This window comes from Aythya ferina, assembly GCF_964211825.1.
Source record: "Aythya ferina genome assembly, chromosome: 1".
Lineage (NCBI taxonomy): Eukaryota > Metazoa > Chordata > Aves > Anseriformes > Anatidae > Aythya > Aythya ferina.
The window spans coordinates 122955506-122972146 of record NC_140296.1 but is presented as its reverse complement, the minus strand read 5'-3'; the positions used below and the strand labels follow the sequence as shown (position 1 = coordinate 122972146).

At 36.5% G+C, this 16641-nt stretch overlaps 1 protein-coding gene across 9 annotated transcripts in view; it reads right to left on the bottom strand.

The window, feature by feature from the left end:
- Window positions 1-16641, bottom strand: part of STXBP5L (syntaxin binding protein 5L) — a 196862-nt gene that overhangs the window by 44520 nt on the left and 135701 nt on the right. For 6 of the 9 annotated variants that reach the window (XM_084500832.1, XM_084500833.1, XM_084500838.1 and 3 more), the window contains exons 17-19: window positions 13004-13129; window positions 9701-9852; window positions 7962-8033 (exon numbers count right to left, since the gene is read on the bottom strand). In XM_084500832.1, the coding sequence (XP_084356958.1) occupies window positions 7962-8033; window positions 9701-9852; window positions 13004-13129 (350 nt within the window). The remainder of the gene's footprint in view (window positions 1-7961; window positions 8034-9700; window positions 9853-13003; window positions 13130-16641) is intronic. The other 3 variants (XM_084500834.1, XM_084500837.1, XM_084500840.1) reach the window with 1 other exon arrangement.

Below are 16641 nucleotides of genomic sequence, written 5' to 3'. Positions count from 1 at the left end.
TGTTCAGCAGTCTACCACAGAGAACAGCAGCAAGCAGAAAGTAATGTAAGCTGAGTTTATACTGCTTAAGCTTGGGCTCGTGTCTGTGATCAAGCTAAGACCCATTTTTAGCACAGATTGCATAGATGAGTTTGAACATGCCTTCTGGGCATGTCTTGTGCTACCCTTTACCACGGGCTAACTGTTGAGTGGTGAGCTGGGCATGGCCATACCTATTCAAACACGCTCTTCATATGTAACCCATCGTGCCCTGTGCCCTGAATCACTTGTGACAAGGAGGTCTGACACTTCATGCCATAGGCTGCTTCAGACTGGCAGACAGCCGAGCACCAGGCATCCATCTGCTAGCAGCTACACTCACAGCACTCAGGTCATAGAGTCTAGTGAGCATTAGCCCACATTCAGATGCACATCACTGTAGTACTGACAGTGTGTTTACGCACACTGCTGATGTTGATGTATCCTGGAAGTCAAACGTCCTATCTGGACCTTTCAGTATGCTTTAATCTGGCACCAGTCCTGCCACATGATATGTTTTTAATTTTGTATGGCTTCTGGACATTAAACTTCAGGGACTTCACCTCTAAAATCCATCTAGACACTTGTTTTAAAAAAATAAAAGAAAACTCTGGTACCATTCAGTCATTGAAGTCTGGTACCATAGAAGATCTCTTTGTATTAAAAACAATGGGATCTCAATGGATATACAGGTATTCTTGTTACAGTGTAATTTTGAACTGCTCTGAGAAATTTGGAATATCCAGAGTCTGATAGGCAGAATAAAAAGCTGCCACCACTAGCTAAGCTATGCCACTGCTAGAAAACCATTAAGAACACTGCATCAGTTTGGCCTGTCAAGTAGTAATACCATATTTGCTCCTGACTCTTAAATGAAAGAAAATCACAATCCAGATATTAATCACAGAATTTCTAGGTTGGAAGAGACCTCAATAATGTCAAAACCCCCAAAAATGTATTTCAAAAAAATTTAGTTGAATCATTTTTGATTCAATTTAGAATCTGTGGCAGAATTTTATATTGTAATCAGTTGAATCTAGTTACTTTTGGAATTGCAACAGAATTCAGGAACTGCAAGCATTCAGGGAGCCTCTCTATGTGTATCTTTCTTAGTGCAAATCTTACACCTCACTTTGTTGGCTCTGTACGTACCTGCAGATTTGGGGCATTTGATTTTTGCAGCAGAAGTTTCTGCAAGGTATAGTGCAAGTTTGGTTCATTAATATATCAGAGGCCTCATATAAATAAAATTAAATATTAAAATCTGATTCTTTTCTAAATGCAATGTTGGAGTTTTAAAAACTTAAGACTATGGCTATGACGTTATCATTAACAAAATCCTTCAAAATTACACTGAGTTACTATTGGTTACAGTTACAATGCCAAATCCTAGGTCATACTTAATTCTAAATAAAATTCCTTTTTTTGTGAGTTCAAAGAGACAGTATTATAGCTCAAGCCACATTATGGTGCCACTGATTTATGTAGGAAATGTGCCAAATACACCACTGTTCTGAAAAACAAATAGTAACTACTGTGAGAATACCATAAGCTCTTTATGCTTGGCAACAGTTCAACAGCTTACTACAGTAAAGAGGCATTTCATATTATGGCATTTTAGAGTGGTGAATGCAAACTTCTCTACAGATCTAGACTAGTTGTCAGAACACTATAATCTCTAATAATGTCCACCAGCATATGCTTAAAACAAACAAACAAAAAAAGTGCAATAATACCACTTATGCTTAGTGTGGGGATTTACATGCCCTCCACAAGCATGCTGTCTTAGTCTCTCTTGGACACTTAGATTTGTTTAAGAACTGACGCTTGCAGATTTTGCCCTGCCATAAATCTTTCTTTCTTAGAAACATTGAGTTCTACTCATTATTCAAAGTTTCTTTTAATCTCACTAAATTAACAATCCCAAAGATATTATCTGACAATGACTTGCACAATCAAATCATTCACTGAAAGGAATAAACACGTTTTTCAATTTTTAATTTGTTACCTTTGATTCCATTAAATGTTGTCATTTGTCTCCCTTTGAGATAAGAAAGGAAGTACTCAAGCTCTTCTATGTACCAGTGCTTATTTTCTACTGTCATTTCCTTTATAAGGAAACCATGTTAAATCTTTTTAATAATTCCTCACCAGCAAGCATTTCCACACAGCTCAGTTTCCCTTGAATCTTTGAGAGGCTACAACAGCTACTTGCTGTTGCATTAAAAAAAACCCACAAGTTCACTTCTTGCTTTGAAGTTCTGTAGGCCCAATCTGTGTCCCAAGGTATTTTAGCTAATTTTAGCAAAAATAACCAGCAAAATTTGAGTCCAGGTAGATCAAGAACATGCCAGCAAAACTAAAGGCAAATAATTGAGATTGGGAATTTAAAGAACCATCTGTGAGAAGATGTACCTGTTGACATTATAATGAAGTTGATTTTTTGCTTTGAAGAATTTATAAACATGAAACTTATGCAATATCTAAATATACCTTATGAAGCATAAATCAATTTTAATGGCATCACACAGACACTTTTCAAAGTTTACTGGTTTCCATCTCCTTTTTAATAAAGAACCAGAAACATTAGTAAGAGATTGAAAGTGCACTGTCTAGTATGAAAAAGCTTTTATGAACTCTATTTAAAATAATTTTACTTTAAAAATTTTGATCTCTGTAATTTCACAATTCAGACATAATTTACTTAAAAATCCATAGCCATATCTTTAATTAAACATTAATAAATTATAAGCAAATTCTAATATTCATGAGCCAATAAGTAAACTCAATGTTATCTTAATCCATTGTCTTCACACGGAACTACCATATTATAGAATCATAGAAGTTGGAAGGGACCCACAAGGATCATTGAGTCCAACTCCTGGGTCCCCCAAGGACCACCCAAAATACATAAATAAATAAAAATCAGATCATGTGTATGAGAGCACTGTCCAAATACTTCTTGAACTCCATCAGGCTTGATGCCATGACCACTGCCATGGGGAGCTTGTTCCAGTGCCTAAACACTTTCTTGGTGAAAACCCTTTTCCTGATATCCAGCCTGAACCTCTCCTGTCACAGCTTCAAGTTGTTCCCTTGGGTCTTACTGCTCATCACCAGAGAGGACTGATCAGTGCCTGCCTCCCCACTTCCCCTCCTGACAAAGTTGTAGACCTTTATGAGGCCTCCCCTCAGTCTCCTCTTTTCCAGGCTAAACAATCCAAATGACCTCAGCTGCTCCTCATACGTCTTCCTCTCCAGACCATTTACCATCTTTGTTGCCCTCCTTTGGACACTCTCTAAGAGTTTTATATCTTTCTTACACTGTGGCACACAAACCTGAACATAGTAATCAAGCTGAGGCCACACAAATGCAGAGTAGAGGGGGACCATCACTTCCCACGACCAACTAGCAATGTTGTTCATGATGCACCCCAGGACATGGTTGGCCCTCCTGGCCACCAAGGTACCCTGCTGGCTCATGTTCAGCTTGGTGTCCATCAAAACTCTCAGCTCTCTTTCTGCAGGGCTGCTCTCCAGCCTCTCATCCCCCCAGTCTGTACGTACAGCCAGGGCTGCCCCCTTCCCAGGTGCAGAACCTGGCACTTACACTTGTTGAACTTCAAATTGCTGGTGATTGCCCAGCCCGCTAATTTGTCCAGATCTCTCTGCAAGGACCACCCTCAACAGAGTCAACAGCTCTACACAATTTGGTATTGTCCACAAACTTGGTCAAAAAACCTTCAAGTCCGTCATCCATATAGTTTATGAAAATATTGAAGAGTACTGGACCTACGATGGAGCCCTGGGGATCCCCACTAGTAACTGGCCACCAGCCTGATGTAACCCCATTTACAAGAACTCTCTGGGCCTGACCCATCAGCCAACTGTTCACCCATCTTGTTATGCTTTTATCTAACTGTATTCTGGTTGTTTTGTCCAGGATACTGTGAGAGACAGTATTAAAAGCTTTGCTGAAATCCAGAGATTACATCAACTAGCTTCCTTTGGTCAACTAGCTGGCTGTACTTGTTGTAAAAGAAAATTAAGTTTGTTAGACATGACATTCCCTGTGTGAACCCATGTTGGCTCTCACCAATGACTGCATTGTCCTTTAGGTGTTTTTCAGTAACTCCCAGAATAATCTTCTCCATGATTTTACCAGGCACTGAAGTGAGACTGACAGGACTGCAATTATCAGGATTTTCTTGCCTTTCTTGAAAATTGGGACCACATTTGCCAGCTTCCAGTCAACTGGGACCTCTTTGGATTCCCTAGACTGTTGAAAAATAATTGAGAGAGGTTCTGTGATAACATTAGCCATCTCTCTGAATACTCTGGGAAAAATCCCCTCAGGCACCATGGACTTATACGTAGCCAGGTGAAGCAGCAAATCCCGCACAAGTGCAGGATTAACTGGGAATTTATCATTCCCACAGTCACAGTCCTCCAACTGAGGGCAGCTGGGGTCCAAGAACCCATCACTGGTGTTGAAGACAGAGATGAAAAATGCATTAATGTCTCTGCTTTGTCTATTTTTCCTTTATATTTATAAAGGATGCATTTTTTGGAAATGGCAGCTAGTTTAGAATGTAGCTGGTGACTTAAAACTCAACCTAGATTAGCTTCAACTGTATTGTTAGGAGTGATTTAGTGTTAATTACTAAAAATGAATGACTCATTACACAGTATTCTGTGCCTTCGTTTCAGAGCAAGGTTACTTTTACTCACATCCTCTCAAAGTGAAGGCCTGAAGGAGGAATAAAGGGTTCTCAGTGAAAAGTTTTGGTTCTGAATATTATTCTCCAGTGGATAAACATCCTTTAAGTTGTTGCCTTTTTTGGATGCTTCAAAACACTATTTTCTTGTTTTACCAACAGATGGTATGAATTTCTAGCAGGACATCAAGCTGGCTTTGCAAGTTGGTATTTTTATGTTCTGCTGCAAATACAATCTTTCTAGATGCAGCATGTGTATTTGTTTTAGTATTGGAATATGTTATCTACTGCTAGGTAATAACATGTACAACTTGATTTCAAGTGGATAAAGAAAAAAAGACAGCGCATCTTTACCCCCATCCCTGTTCAGCACTACTGCAAAGAGATTTTATTTGGTTTGGCACAGTCTTGCTACAAATGAAGATGGCTGCCAGCAAATGCAGCAAATAGAATGGAGCCCTCAACCTTCAAAAACTTTCTCCAGCTGTCTACTTACTTCTTCTCTTAGTCTTGCATTTTCCTCAGACTACTTCTCCTGATAGGACAATCATGTTTCCAGTCCCTCTCATTATGACATGCCTAGACCTGATTACATTGCTCCTTTTAATTTCATCCCTTCTTCCTTCCCCCTTCCCACTTCTGCTTCCCAAGCTGGCAAACATGCTGCCTTGATGCTCTAAGCCCTTTTGAGCCTGCTTTACACATGTATATATCAAGTTTTTTATACCAAGCTTTCTACACATTTATTGGTTAAATTTCATAACATTTTTTTTTTTCCTGCTTCATATATCATGTGTCCTTGACATTGCTGAACACGCCTTTCCTTTGGCAAACCTCGTCTCCAAGATACTGCTTCTTTTCCCTGTTTGACGCTTTCTTTCACTCTCCCTCTTCAGTTGCAGTTCTTTTACTCACTCTGTTCAGTTCCCAAACTGAAACATCTACCCTATCTTCATCTCTCTGGCCCAGTATGAGCAGTATCTTTTTTACCCGAATGATTCATAAAAACATCTCTTCTATGATTCCTTCCATCCAAGTTAGAGTAGCATACCTGTGTTTCTAAAATTTACTCATAAACGTCCAGACATGAACTTATCACCAGTATAAACTATTTTTTATCCCGTGAAGTCTTTTTTGTTTTCACTACTTCAACATCATAAACAGTACCGATACTTTAATTGATAGTACTAGTTTCACCTTTGGAACATCACACTAACTCTTAGATTCAGGCTGGATACAAACTAGACAGTTCCTTGCTGCAAATCATCTCCAAAATGATTGATAGAAATATCTTGCTCATTAATAATGTTTCTTTGGCTTCAATGAATCCAAGTCTGTTTCTTTCAAACTGACTCTTATGAAATTATCTTCTTGGTTCATTACTTTAATTGAATAAAACCCTGCTATGTCTTCCCATCAACTTCCCATTTTTATTCATATAATCCTCAATACTTTAGACCTAATGCTTGTTATCTATCATATGACTGTTCCTGCTTTTGTCTTGATATCAGCTTCAAGCATACAATTTCTAAAAATAATTCATTTTTATTTTCCCATCATTGTCCCTTACAAGAATAAGCTTGTAATCAAAATCCTAAATGCATCCTCAAAACCCCTCTTAAATCTCCTATCTCACAGTAGACCTGTAACAAAGTACAACTTGAGAATGACTTAGCAGCTGGAGATGCTGTATAAATATTGCTCACTAGCTAAGATATTTTACGCTCTGACACATTCTTTCCCTGTTCTTTGTCATAGTGTCTGGTGCATCTTTCAGTTCACACAGTACGTATTCTGTATGCATGTACATACTCATTCGATACTTCAGTATCAAAAGGCAAAAGCAACAAAACAGTTTTTAAGGAAAGAGATGAAGTTGTCAGTGATAGTGCACAAGAGCCAAACTCGGAACCTTCAGTTATAATGTATCCAGAAATATTTTGGGGTTGAAGATAGAAACTACTTTACAAATTTTCAGCTCTGGAAACCTGTGGTCTGTGCTTGTCATTTTGGATAAACATGCTGGTCTATTTTGGTCTTAGTATTTATTCATTTTAGCTTTTGAGGAAACCCCCAAACCTTTGATTGCAGTTTGTTCCTTGGGTTCTCTCTTACGGACTTGAAATTAGAAAGACTTGACCAATAATGTTTAAAACATACACTAGTCCTCTTCATGGGCTGCTAGATTTCTAACCAGCCTGGTCTTTCAACTAAACAGGCCACCTTTTATGAAGTACTATGAAATAAAATCATAGAAATCAGTTCTTAAATGATCAGTCTAGAGAGACAGAATAGAATTTCATGTGTGAACGTACAAATGTATTTCAATAACTGTATGACTCGGTACTGATGTGAGATGCTAAAACAACTGTCACCTTTCTTTATTTTGCCTACATTGATTACTCTATGTAAAATTGCCTATCCAGTTGTTCTGTGAAAGCTACTTTAAAAAAAGAGATGAATAAGAGGCATCCTGGAGACCTAATTACATATAAGCACTGCAGTTAATTAAGATGCATACAGCTCGTTGGCTGAACAGTCATTTTTGCAAAATTAATTATAGCTTTGTTCATCACATTGTGCAGTGATGAATGCTAATATTTAAATTGCATATCTCTGTAATTCAAAAATTAAAAATATTAAAAACATTAATTTTCATAACTCTTTGATGTGTGTATTTTTATACCTACTTTACATTCCCCATTAAAGATCAGAGTCACTGAATGGTTCCCCAAAGCCAAATATTCAAGTACCAAAGCAAGATTAAAATTTAAAATTTCACAGCACGCAACCCAATTGGTAGACCTTTAAACCACATTGCTCTTTTGAGAATAGGGAAGAATTAATTAATAACTACAACCAGGCAGTGCCATCACAAAACAAGAAATGCTTCATATAAGTAAGTGTACACTGAAATGAAAACAAAACCAATGGAAAATATTGTCATCAAGAATGTGACATTATTGAAAATTCATTTCTAAGGCCAAATCTGCCCCGTTAGTCCATGAGATTTTCTCATTGATTCTTTTGGAAGAAGAAAACAGATCTGAAGTATCTGTATAACAAGAAAATTGTCAAAATTAAGCATGGTTGACATTACAAAGTATAAGTTGCATGCATGCTGAATGTGTTTAAGAAACACATTACTAAGCACAAACACATGGGTTTAAGTCAGGCATAGTCTCATCATCATAAAGCTATTTGCCTAACCTTTATAGAACTTACTCTGATAGGAAGTACGGATCCGTTTCGTTAAATCTGGATAAAAGTTAGACAGGCCACGCATGCAAAAGTTGTCTTTGGAACATGCCAGTACACCAGCATCAGCAGCAGGCAGAGGAAAGAGAGAAAAAACAGTCTAAAGTGAAAGGAAGTGATATCCATAACCAGCATCTAGAACAGCCAAGGTGAAGAAATTTCAGCAGATGCTTACCTTCCAATTGGGAAATATAACAAGAAAAATAATCAAAAAAAGTAAAGGATGTGGGATGGATGGTGAGAAAGCAGCTGAGTATATTTCTTTTAGATGCATAGTTTCTACGAGCAATCTAGAAGTGCATATTTGTTCTTAGTGGACACTTATACCTAGCAGACTCCATTATAGCAACACAGATGGAATACTGCCTTAAAGGAGTGGCATATATTATCCCTGACATGTAGAAATCCTGTGTGGCACAATGCTGACGATACCTATTTCTAGGACAGTTAACCTCTCTACCTTTTGTACACGGCTCTGCAGCATATTGCCTATGGCTGGCTGCTCAAATTACACTGGGAGCTGCTGTGAGTCAGGCTGAACCAGAGAGAGAAGCTGAAGATAGCTTAAAGCTGCTTGTCTCTTTCCTCAGCTGTGCCAAAATTACATCCTTAACACTTGGCACAGATGAGAGCTAAACTTGCCATGATTAAATGCCTAGAAAGTGAGACAAATGGTCTTTCAGGGATGAAAGTAGGCCTGAAGACTTACATTCTATTCTCCAAATTTTACTTTATTTTTGGAATGCAATCATATTTACAATGAAAAAAAATTATGTTGACTCTATGGAGAAATAGGATTTGATGATTTAGTTTAGGGTCTGCTGATGAAAATGCTGATGTCATAAAACCACTATTATTTCCTGCTTTTATAACTTTGTAGTTAGATTTAAAACACTCAACATTTTCAAACAGATTTTTAAATCTAATTCTAAAACTCCACAGCTATATGAATCACATTTCATAATTTTCTCTGACTCAAGTACGTTACAATGGAATATATGGAGTAAAAAGACTTGAAACATAGATCTTTTTTTTCCTTATACAAGTCAAGTTCTTAGATAACCAAAAATGTCTGGCAAAATTTAAATGTAACTAATATTTCTAACATGCAGTGCATAACAGCTGTGAAATGTGATCCTCTTAGCATCAGATTTTAAGATGTGGTACAGCTGGATTTATTAAGTTCGTACAAGGAGCTTCAAGTCACTAACAACGTGGCTAATTGGAGCTAGTTATGCTATCTACATGCATGTGTCATGTCTCTCAGCTGTTACTATATTCTCCATACACAACTGCCTATCAAAATACCAATGGATAACATTTGGCAGAAGGTGCAGTTAAGTTTAAATTGAAGTCTTACCTATTGGTGTGAACTTAATGAAAACTGAAAAAAAAACAACAACCAATATAGAGACTACACTTCAAGTGACTGCTAGAGAAACAATTTGCTGGTTTACTCATTACAATTTTTTAGAGACTCAGCTAAGGGAATTACTTGCTGACCTCCATCCCAAAAGAACAAACTTCCTCATACATTTTGTTTCTGAGAGAAAGCATCAGTACCTAAAATATGTCAGGTTTCTTTTGTCAAGTTATAGAAACTCCATTGGCTGGCAAATAGTCATGCATTTCAAAAGCACTATAAAAAGCCACAGGCAAAAAAACAAAGAACATCAGGCTCATAACCACAATGTTTTACTTCCTACCTGCAGCAAACTGCTTGCTTTTGCGAGGCGAACGGGGTTGACGTTGGTATGGATCACTTGATCCATATAGGTCAAGGGTTCCCATGCTCAGAAGTACTGTCTTCTGCATAAAGTCCACAACAGCCAAACCATTGCAGTTTCCAAATGCCACTCTGAAAAAAAGAAATATTTCTCAGAGGTATCAGTAATACATAGTTAAGAGGAGCAAACAGTAATTACTATTTAATATTATGAATTCTGAAAAAAAAAATAAATCTTCAGAAACTACTCAAAGCTTATTTTTTTTAAATTCTTACAGATTCATAATTCTGATTTTATAAAATTGTGTCCTGAAACACAGTAATTTACATTCCAGAAGGCAGACAGCCTATTTTAACTTTTTGTGCCAAATGTATTGCAATAACATCTATATGTTGCTTTATTGAATAGTATAATTACAAAAATACTACATTTTAGGTATGTAGAGTAATATCTGTTTCAGAAATTATTAAAACCTGTTTCATACAACAGAAGAACTTTTCTCAGAGTTTCCCTGGGACAAAAAATAAATGGTATCAGTCATATTTGCTAGAAGACCACTTTATACAAAGCTTAGTACATCGTCATGTTTCTTGACACAAACTGACTGACAAGGAATAGAAAGAAATTATTTCACAATTTGTTCTTTGCCATTCTTGTATTTTGCTTTAAATCATGTTAATAGGAATTGTCAGAGAAAGGATATTGAAATAATAAAGCTTATTAGTGTAAATGGTGACAGCAATTCCTATGTTCATAAAAGACCAGATAGGTGGAGAAGAGGAAAAATAAGGGAATAAAAATTGTACCAGTATCATTCTCATCTGTTAATACTTTAGGCAACAAAAGTGATAAACACTTGCATCTTGAGAATGATTAACCTGAGATTTATTAATTTTGGAAAACGTGAGGCAAATGAAGAGTTAATAATCTGACTCTGTGGTCAGCAAATCATCAAATCAAGAAAACAGCTCCTCACTTCATAGTCTGCACTCTTCTAAACTTCTCTAAGTTCACAGACAATCATGAACGTATTATTTCTTATAACTTAAAAAATTACCAAAAAAATAAGAATTTTCTCATTAATATTAAAATGCTTTTCAGGAATGATAAGAAAATCTAGGCAGACATTACTATAAACAAGCCTTAAGACAAAGTGCTAACATATTAATTCATTATAAAATCAAATACAAAATAAACACAATGAATTTTTCAAAATTGAGTGAATGGAATTCATTGCTAGGGGAAGTTCTATTCTGTCAAGAAATTTCCATGTCTTTCACAGAAATGTCATAAAATTTTCAACAGTCATTCCTTGACAATTAATATGTAGATTTGTTCAAAATTTTTAGCACATGAGCTGCTAATAATTTTTCAGAGACTTTCTTTCAGTCCAACAAAACATAATTTGAATCAAATTTAGTATTTGTATTTAACCTTGTAGCTCTTTGTATGCAACTGAAGCATTTTGTAACTTTTTCTTTTTTACTCTCATAACATCAAGAAGTTTTTGGGTGATTCATTTAAACAGAAATAAAACAGGTGTTAATATTTTCAATTTGTAGCTTGGCACTGTTAAAGGTAAGCAGCATAAATTAAATAAAATTTTGCAGCACCTGAAGACTCTAATCTTTGCTGGACATAAAACTGGACATAAAAGTTTTTTTCCATATCTTACTTTAGTCCTGTTTCATGGCTGCAGTAACATGAGAGACACTGAGTTCCCATTGTTTGTAATATACAGTTACAGAAATCAAAGTAATTAAAATAATTCTGGAAGTATACACCTTGGAATACACTATGCTTTCCTTCTAGTTAACCTAATTATTCTTGGAAAAAAAAATATAAAAGCAAAATAACCTCACTACTAGCATGATAAAAATGACACATCCTCAAAATTTATGCTTTAGTGACACAGTTTTTCCAGACTGTGAAGCTAGATATCAGGAGAAAACTAAATCATTAAAGTAAATTCTGATGAAAAGATAGGATTGTACATTGTCAGTATAAGCACAAGGAAAAAGTTGAAGGAAACAATACAGAGGAAGAGAGAAGACACTTTGCAGAGGCAATTTAGAGAAATAGGACATTTTAGGTAGATCTTGTAGGAAAAGAAACCTTAGGTTATTGGACTTTTTTATTGTCTAACATGCTTATTTCTCTCATACTTAGTATATGCTGTTTTGAAGGAGACTGTCCCATAAATTACTACTGCTTCTAGCAAAGAAAACAATTTAACTCGTTGAATCAGGCATGTTTATAAAACCACTGTAAATATTAGAAGAATTGGAACCCAGAAGAGTAGTTTACATATGAGAGAATTATGTGATTATTCCTGAAGTCAGATGATTCTTTGAGGCCTGAGACCTGCAAGGGAGCAAATGAGGCAAAACCAAACAATTTACACAAGTGATAAATGAACCTTGATACAGTAAAACAAAAGAAACTTATGGAATTCATGAATAGAAACTATTTGAAAGCTCAGGCCAAAGACCTGATGAAACAACACCCGAAACACAATATTTTTGCATAGATGTAAGAATTTTGGCTCTGCATAAAATTTTAAAGTCTCTGAAGTGTCAGCTGATTTATATAGTATCTGTGGGAATCAGACACCTAACACTCCTGTTTTTTACTGGACTAACATCCTCTACATAGGAAATCTGATTAATGCATTCTGGGCAACCCTCAGTGAGAGAAAACAAAAAAAAAAGGCAATTAAATTGAACTTGAGGAAAAAGATACACACAGATATGCTCACTTGCATTTCCATACAGAATTTAGCATTTGAAGGCTCCTTATTCAATTTTCAATTTCAGGTTTCTGCTTCTCTTCCAAACAGAGAATAGCACACACATAAAAATACTGTTCTCAGAAGATAATTTCCAGTTAAAGATACAATATCATGACCAATGACATTTAACACATAATCACCATTTTTTTTACAAAATGTATTTCACCTTGGTTATCCTTTCAAAATAACTTTAAGTTACAGATTTGAAAGGTAATTGGATTTTATTTGAAAGGATGGGTAGAGTGATGTAAAACAGTTCAGTCTTTTAAACAGGAATAGTAAAAATATTGGCAAGAATGCAAGTTTAAAATTTAGTATTACAGTCTTTATGCAAATTCAAGTATTTTTTCCCCCCAAATGTGGGTTATAGCACCTTTTGATTATTTTTACTCTGACTTCAAATGTCTGCAGAGAACTTCAAAGTATAACTGGAAAATATGTGACAGTGCAATAAACAATAAATGAATGCACCTTAATTTTGCATTACTTACAGTCCATAAGCAGAGTTTACAGCAAGACTGGTAATCTGTTGTGGAGGCTCACCATCCACCCACACCAACTGAATAACAAGATCTGCTTGGTATCCGGGAGGCATTCGCACAGGTCGAGTCTTAACACTAAGAAGAAGAGGTACAAAACAAGAACAAACAAACAAACTGGGCCATGAATAACAACCACTTACCCTGAGAAAATACTAGTGAAGCAGAATCCTCTAATAAGATCAGAGCAGTACCCATACTTGCAGCATATTTTGTGAATACCTGTACATTGAGATGAGGCATTTCCACTAGGCATTCCAGAACAGGAATGCTTTGGATGAATTTTAGGCTTTGACTTTAATTTCTGTTGTAGAAACAAATTTGAAAATTTCAACATTCCCTTAATGAGAGACTCTGGAGAAGATACAGGTGAGATAAGCACTTGGGGTCAATAAAAATAATTTTTGCTTCATCATTTTGTTTTCATTTTCCTTTTCATGATTATTTTCTTGTACTATATAACGTACACTTAAAAATTGGCATGAACTTACATGGAAAACATAAAATACTTTCTTCTGAAAAATCTCACATGGGACATTTCTACGTTGTTGGAAGTTTCTTGCTCTGAAGTAAGGCAAGAGAAGACAGATGAGATGTGCCTTTCCATACTGCACCTCACCATTGCATAACCAAAACTTCTGGACTTGACAATTTTATTTGTCCATCTAGTGCAAACGAGTCCTGTTTTATTCTTATGAGTATAATTACCTCATACACAATCTAGTCTTAATGAATAAATGCTTCCTACATAAAACCTGGTATAAATATTAGCACCTCTTCATAATTTCTTATGGCAAATTCAGTGACTTGCAAAGCACATAGTGAAGGTATACACTGAGGAGGGTTTAAGAAATGAACATTTTTGTATGCCTGTGTTATTTATGATCTTGACTTGTAGAACTCATGATACACTGAAAGAGATACTGTGCAAGAACAGCAACACTTTGAGATGTGTTATTCATTAGTACATTCACACTGTAGGCAGTAATTTATAAATAAAGCCCACTAGCCAGCGACTATTTACGATAGCTGTAAATACTGAGAGTGCATATATTGCACCTTTCTGTACACAGTCATAATAGGGCAGTCTACCACATATTATCTTCTACCCCCGTGAAAAATAGTATCCAAAGAAACAGTAAGACTCAGGAAAAGAAAGAGAGTAGCTAGTCAATATATACATTGACAACAACATTCTGAAAAATTGCAATTATTGGCAAATAATAATTTTTTCTGCTGTAAGTGCATCTCTACACATAGCCATACTGTAAATAACTAAAACTGTACTATCCTATGTACTGGATTATAGAGAGGACATCGTTGATGACTGTTGATGCAGAATATCTCCTGAACATGACTAAGATGTGACTTAGCAAGCTTTCCAAGCATTCCTGGCCCATGCACCTGAAAAGATGGTGGATCAGACTGGAAAAACAACAAGTGATTTCTACTCAGATGTATTTAAGCACTTTTCTTAAGAGGGAATGTTGAGGCTTCTCATTCAACAACCATGGCTATTGGTCTTTAATTTGTTTAACTGAATGCATTTGGTGGGATAGAGTCCTTAGTGGCAAATTTGGCTGTTGGCAATCTATCATATCCGGAAAAGTGAAAACAGATGCAGAAAACTGAAATAAAGCAACTACAAAATAATAACATGGCAAAAGTTGGCAAGAGAACCAAAGAACTGATGTAGCACAACTGAAAATGTACACAGCAAACTGTTCCAATTCTAACAGAAATTATGAAGAAGAGAAGACTGCACTCATACTTTTAAGGTTTCCCCCAAGGTGCTCCTAGCTTGACTGTGGGGCTCAGGGGTGCCCTGGGTGCAGCCAGCTGGAACATCACCTGCCAGCACCTGTGTAGTCCCCAAGCTGGGAAAATGGACAACACCTGCGAACAACACCTGGGCATGGACACACAATAGAATATCTCTGGCAACCAATTTTTTTCATAATACATTCACATGGGGTCCTCAATTGTTTAACCATCAGTTACACAGTTTATGCTTTACTGCTTATATTATTAATTTAAAGGTTTCACTAGCCTTGCCAACCTTCCCCTCATTTACTTTTTAATAGGAAAGGTATTCCTCATCTGTCTTTCTAAATTAATTTCCTTCACATTGGAGTGATACACTATTCTTTTTCTCTGGTCTGTAGCATTGTTCAGACCTTATGTATCTATTTCTCTAAAGCAATAATCAGTCACTTGGCTCAGATCTTGCCATAGGAAAGACAGCACTGCACAGTTCAGTAAGCAGGATGCTTGTTCCCTTCCTCATTTTCCTCCCTCCTTATCATCCAGGACCAGCTGTGGGAGCAGACCTGCAGGCTAGGGGTCTGGATTACCACCCCTCCCTGCCTCCACTCAAAGCTGCAGTCATAATAGGAAAAGGAAAAGCACTCAACAGCACCAGTCTTGACCAAAACTGGAAGGGATGAACAACACCTTATCTGCCCAGTTGGAGAGAAAAAAGTAACCACTTTAATTGTCTTGCATCAGGAGCATTGTTACTACCATGGTTGGAAAGACATGCAAACAAAGAAGCATGCCAAGAAGTATGCTAAAGAAATCCTGCGAGCCAAAAAGTGGTGCTGGCAGTAGCGAGATAAGACTTTCTGAGGTGTGGGTTGACCTAGCCATAATAAGCACTTGCTGTGGTGTCATTGCTTGAGATACCATGTTGGAACTAGTAACATTGTTCTGTCAAGCATGACGAGATGAAGCAGCAGAAACAGGAGCTGGGGCAAGCATTGAAAAAGCTGAACAGTTTATTACTAGGCGTGCAATATCTTTCACAACCATCTACAGTTTTCCCAGGTTCTGCAGCCTCCCCAAATTTCATCGTCCTATCAGAGCATATCTAGTATACCTGTGAGTACAGGATCACACATCTGGCTATCACAGCAGAATATATGTAGCATTTCAGGAGGAGGTACAAGACCTTCATTGGGATTTCAAAGACATAACCATCTGCTGTCCTTTTCATGACCATGACCTGCTTCTGTATTTTTTCCTCTCTGATTGCATGAGTATTTAAGTTGTGTGGCAAGGTTTTGGTACCAGAGGATGGAAGGATGGTATGGAGCTTAGCAAACTTCCAAAAATGAACTATCAGAACATCTCCAAATTTATTACAGCCTTGCTTCCTTCCAAATCAACAATGCTTTCCCTTTCCAAACTGAGTCAAATAAGAATCCCTTAAGGGAAAATCTTATTCACTGAAACAATCAATTGCATTCTTACTGATTTCAATGGCACGGAAAGGTTTCCCATTGAGATTTTTTTAGTAACTCCACTCTGCCTCTTCTATTGATTTTAATGGTTTGCATTAATCATTAAACTTATGTCTGAGATTCAGCTGCTAGACTGAATGAGGTGGACAAATGAACAGGATGTCAAAAGCTACTGTCAATTATGCATGAACAATGTCACAATATTGCTTTTAAATGTTAATGCTATTTTTCAGGAGCACAACAGACTGAAATATCTGCAAAGTAAGGAATGTTCATGTAAACTGCTTTTGAAGTAATTGAGGCATTTAAAATATTTAATAATAATTAGACTGAAATAATAATGAATTC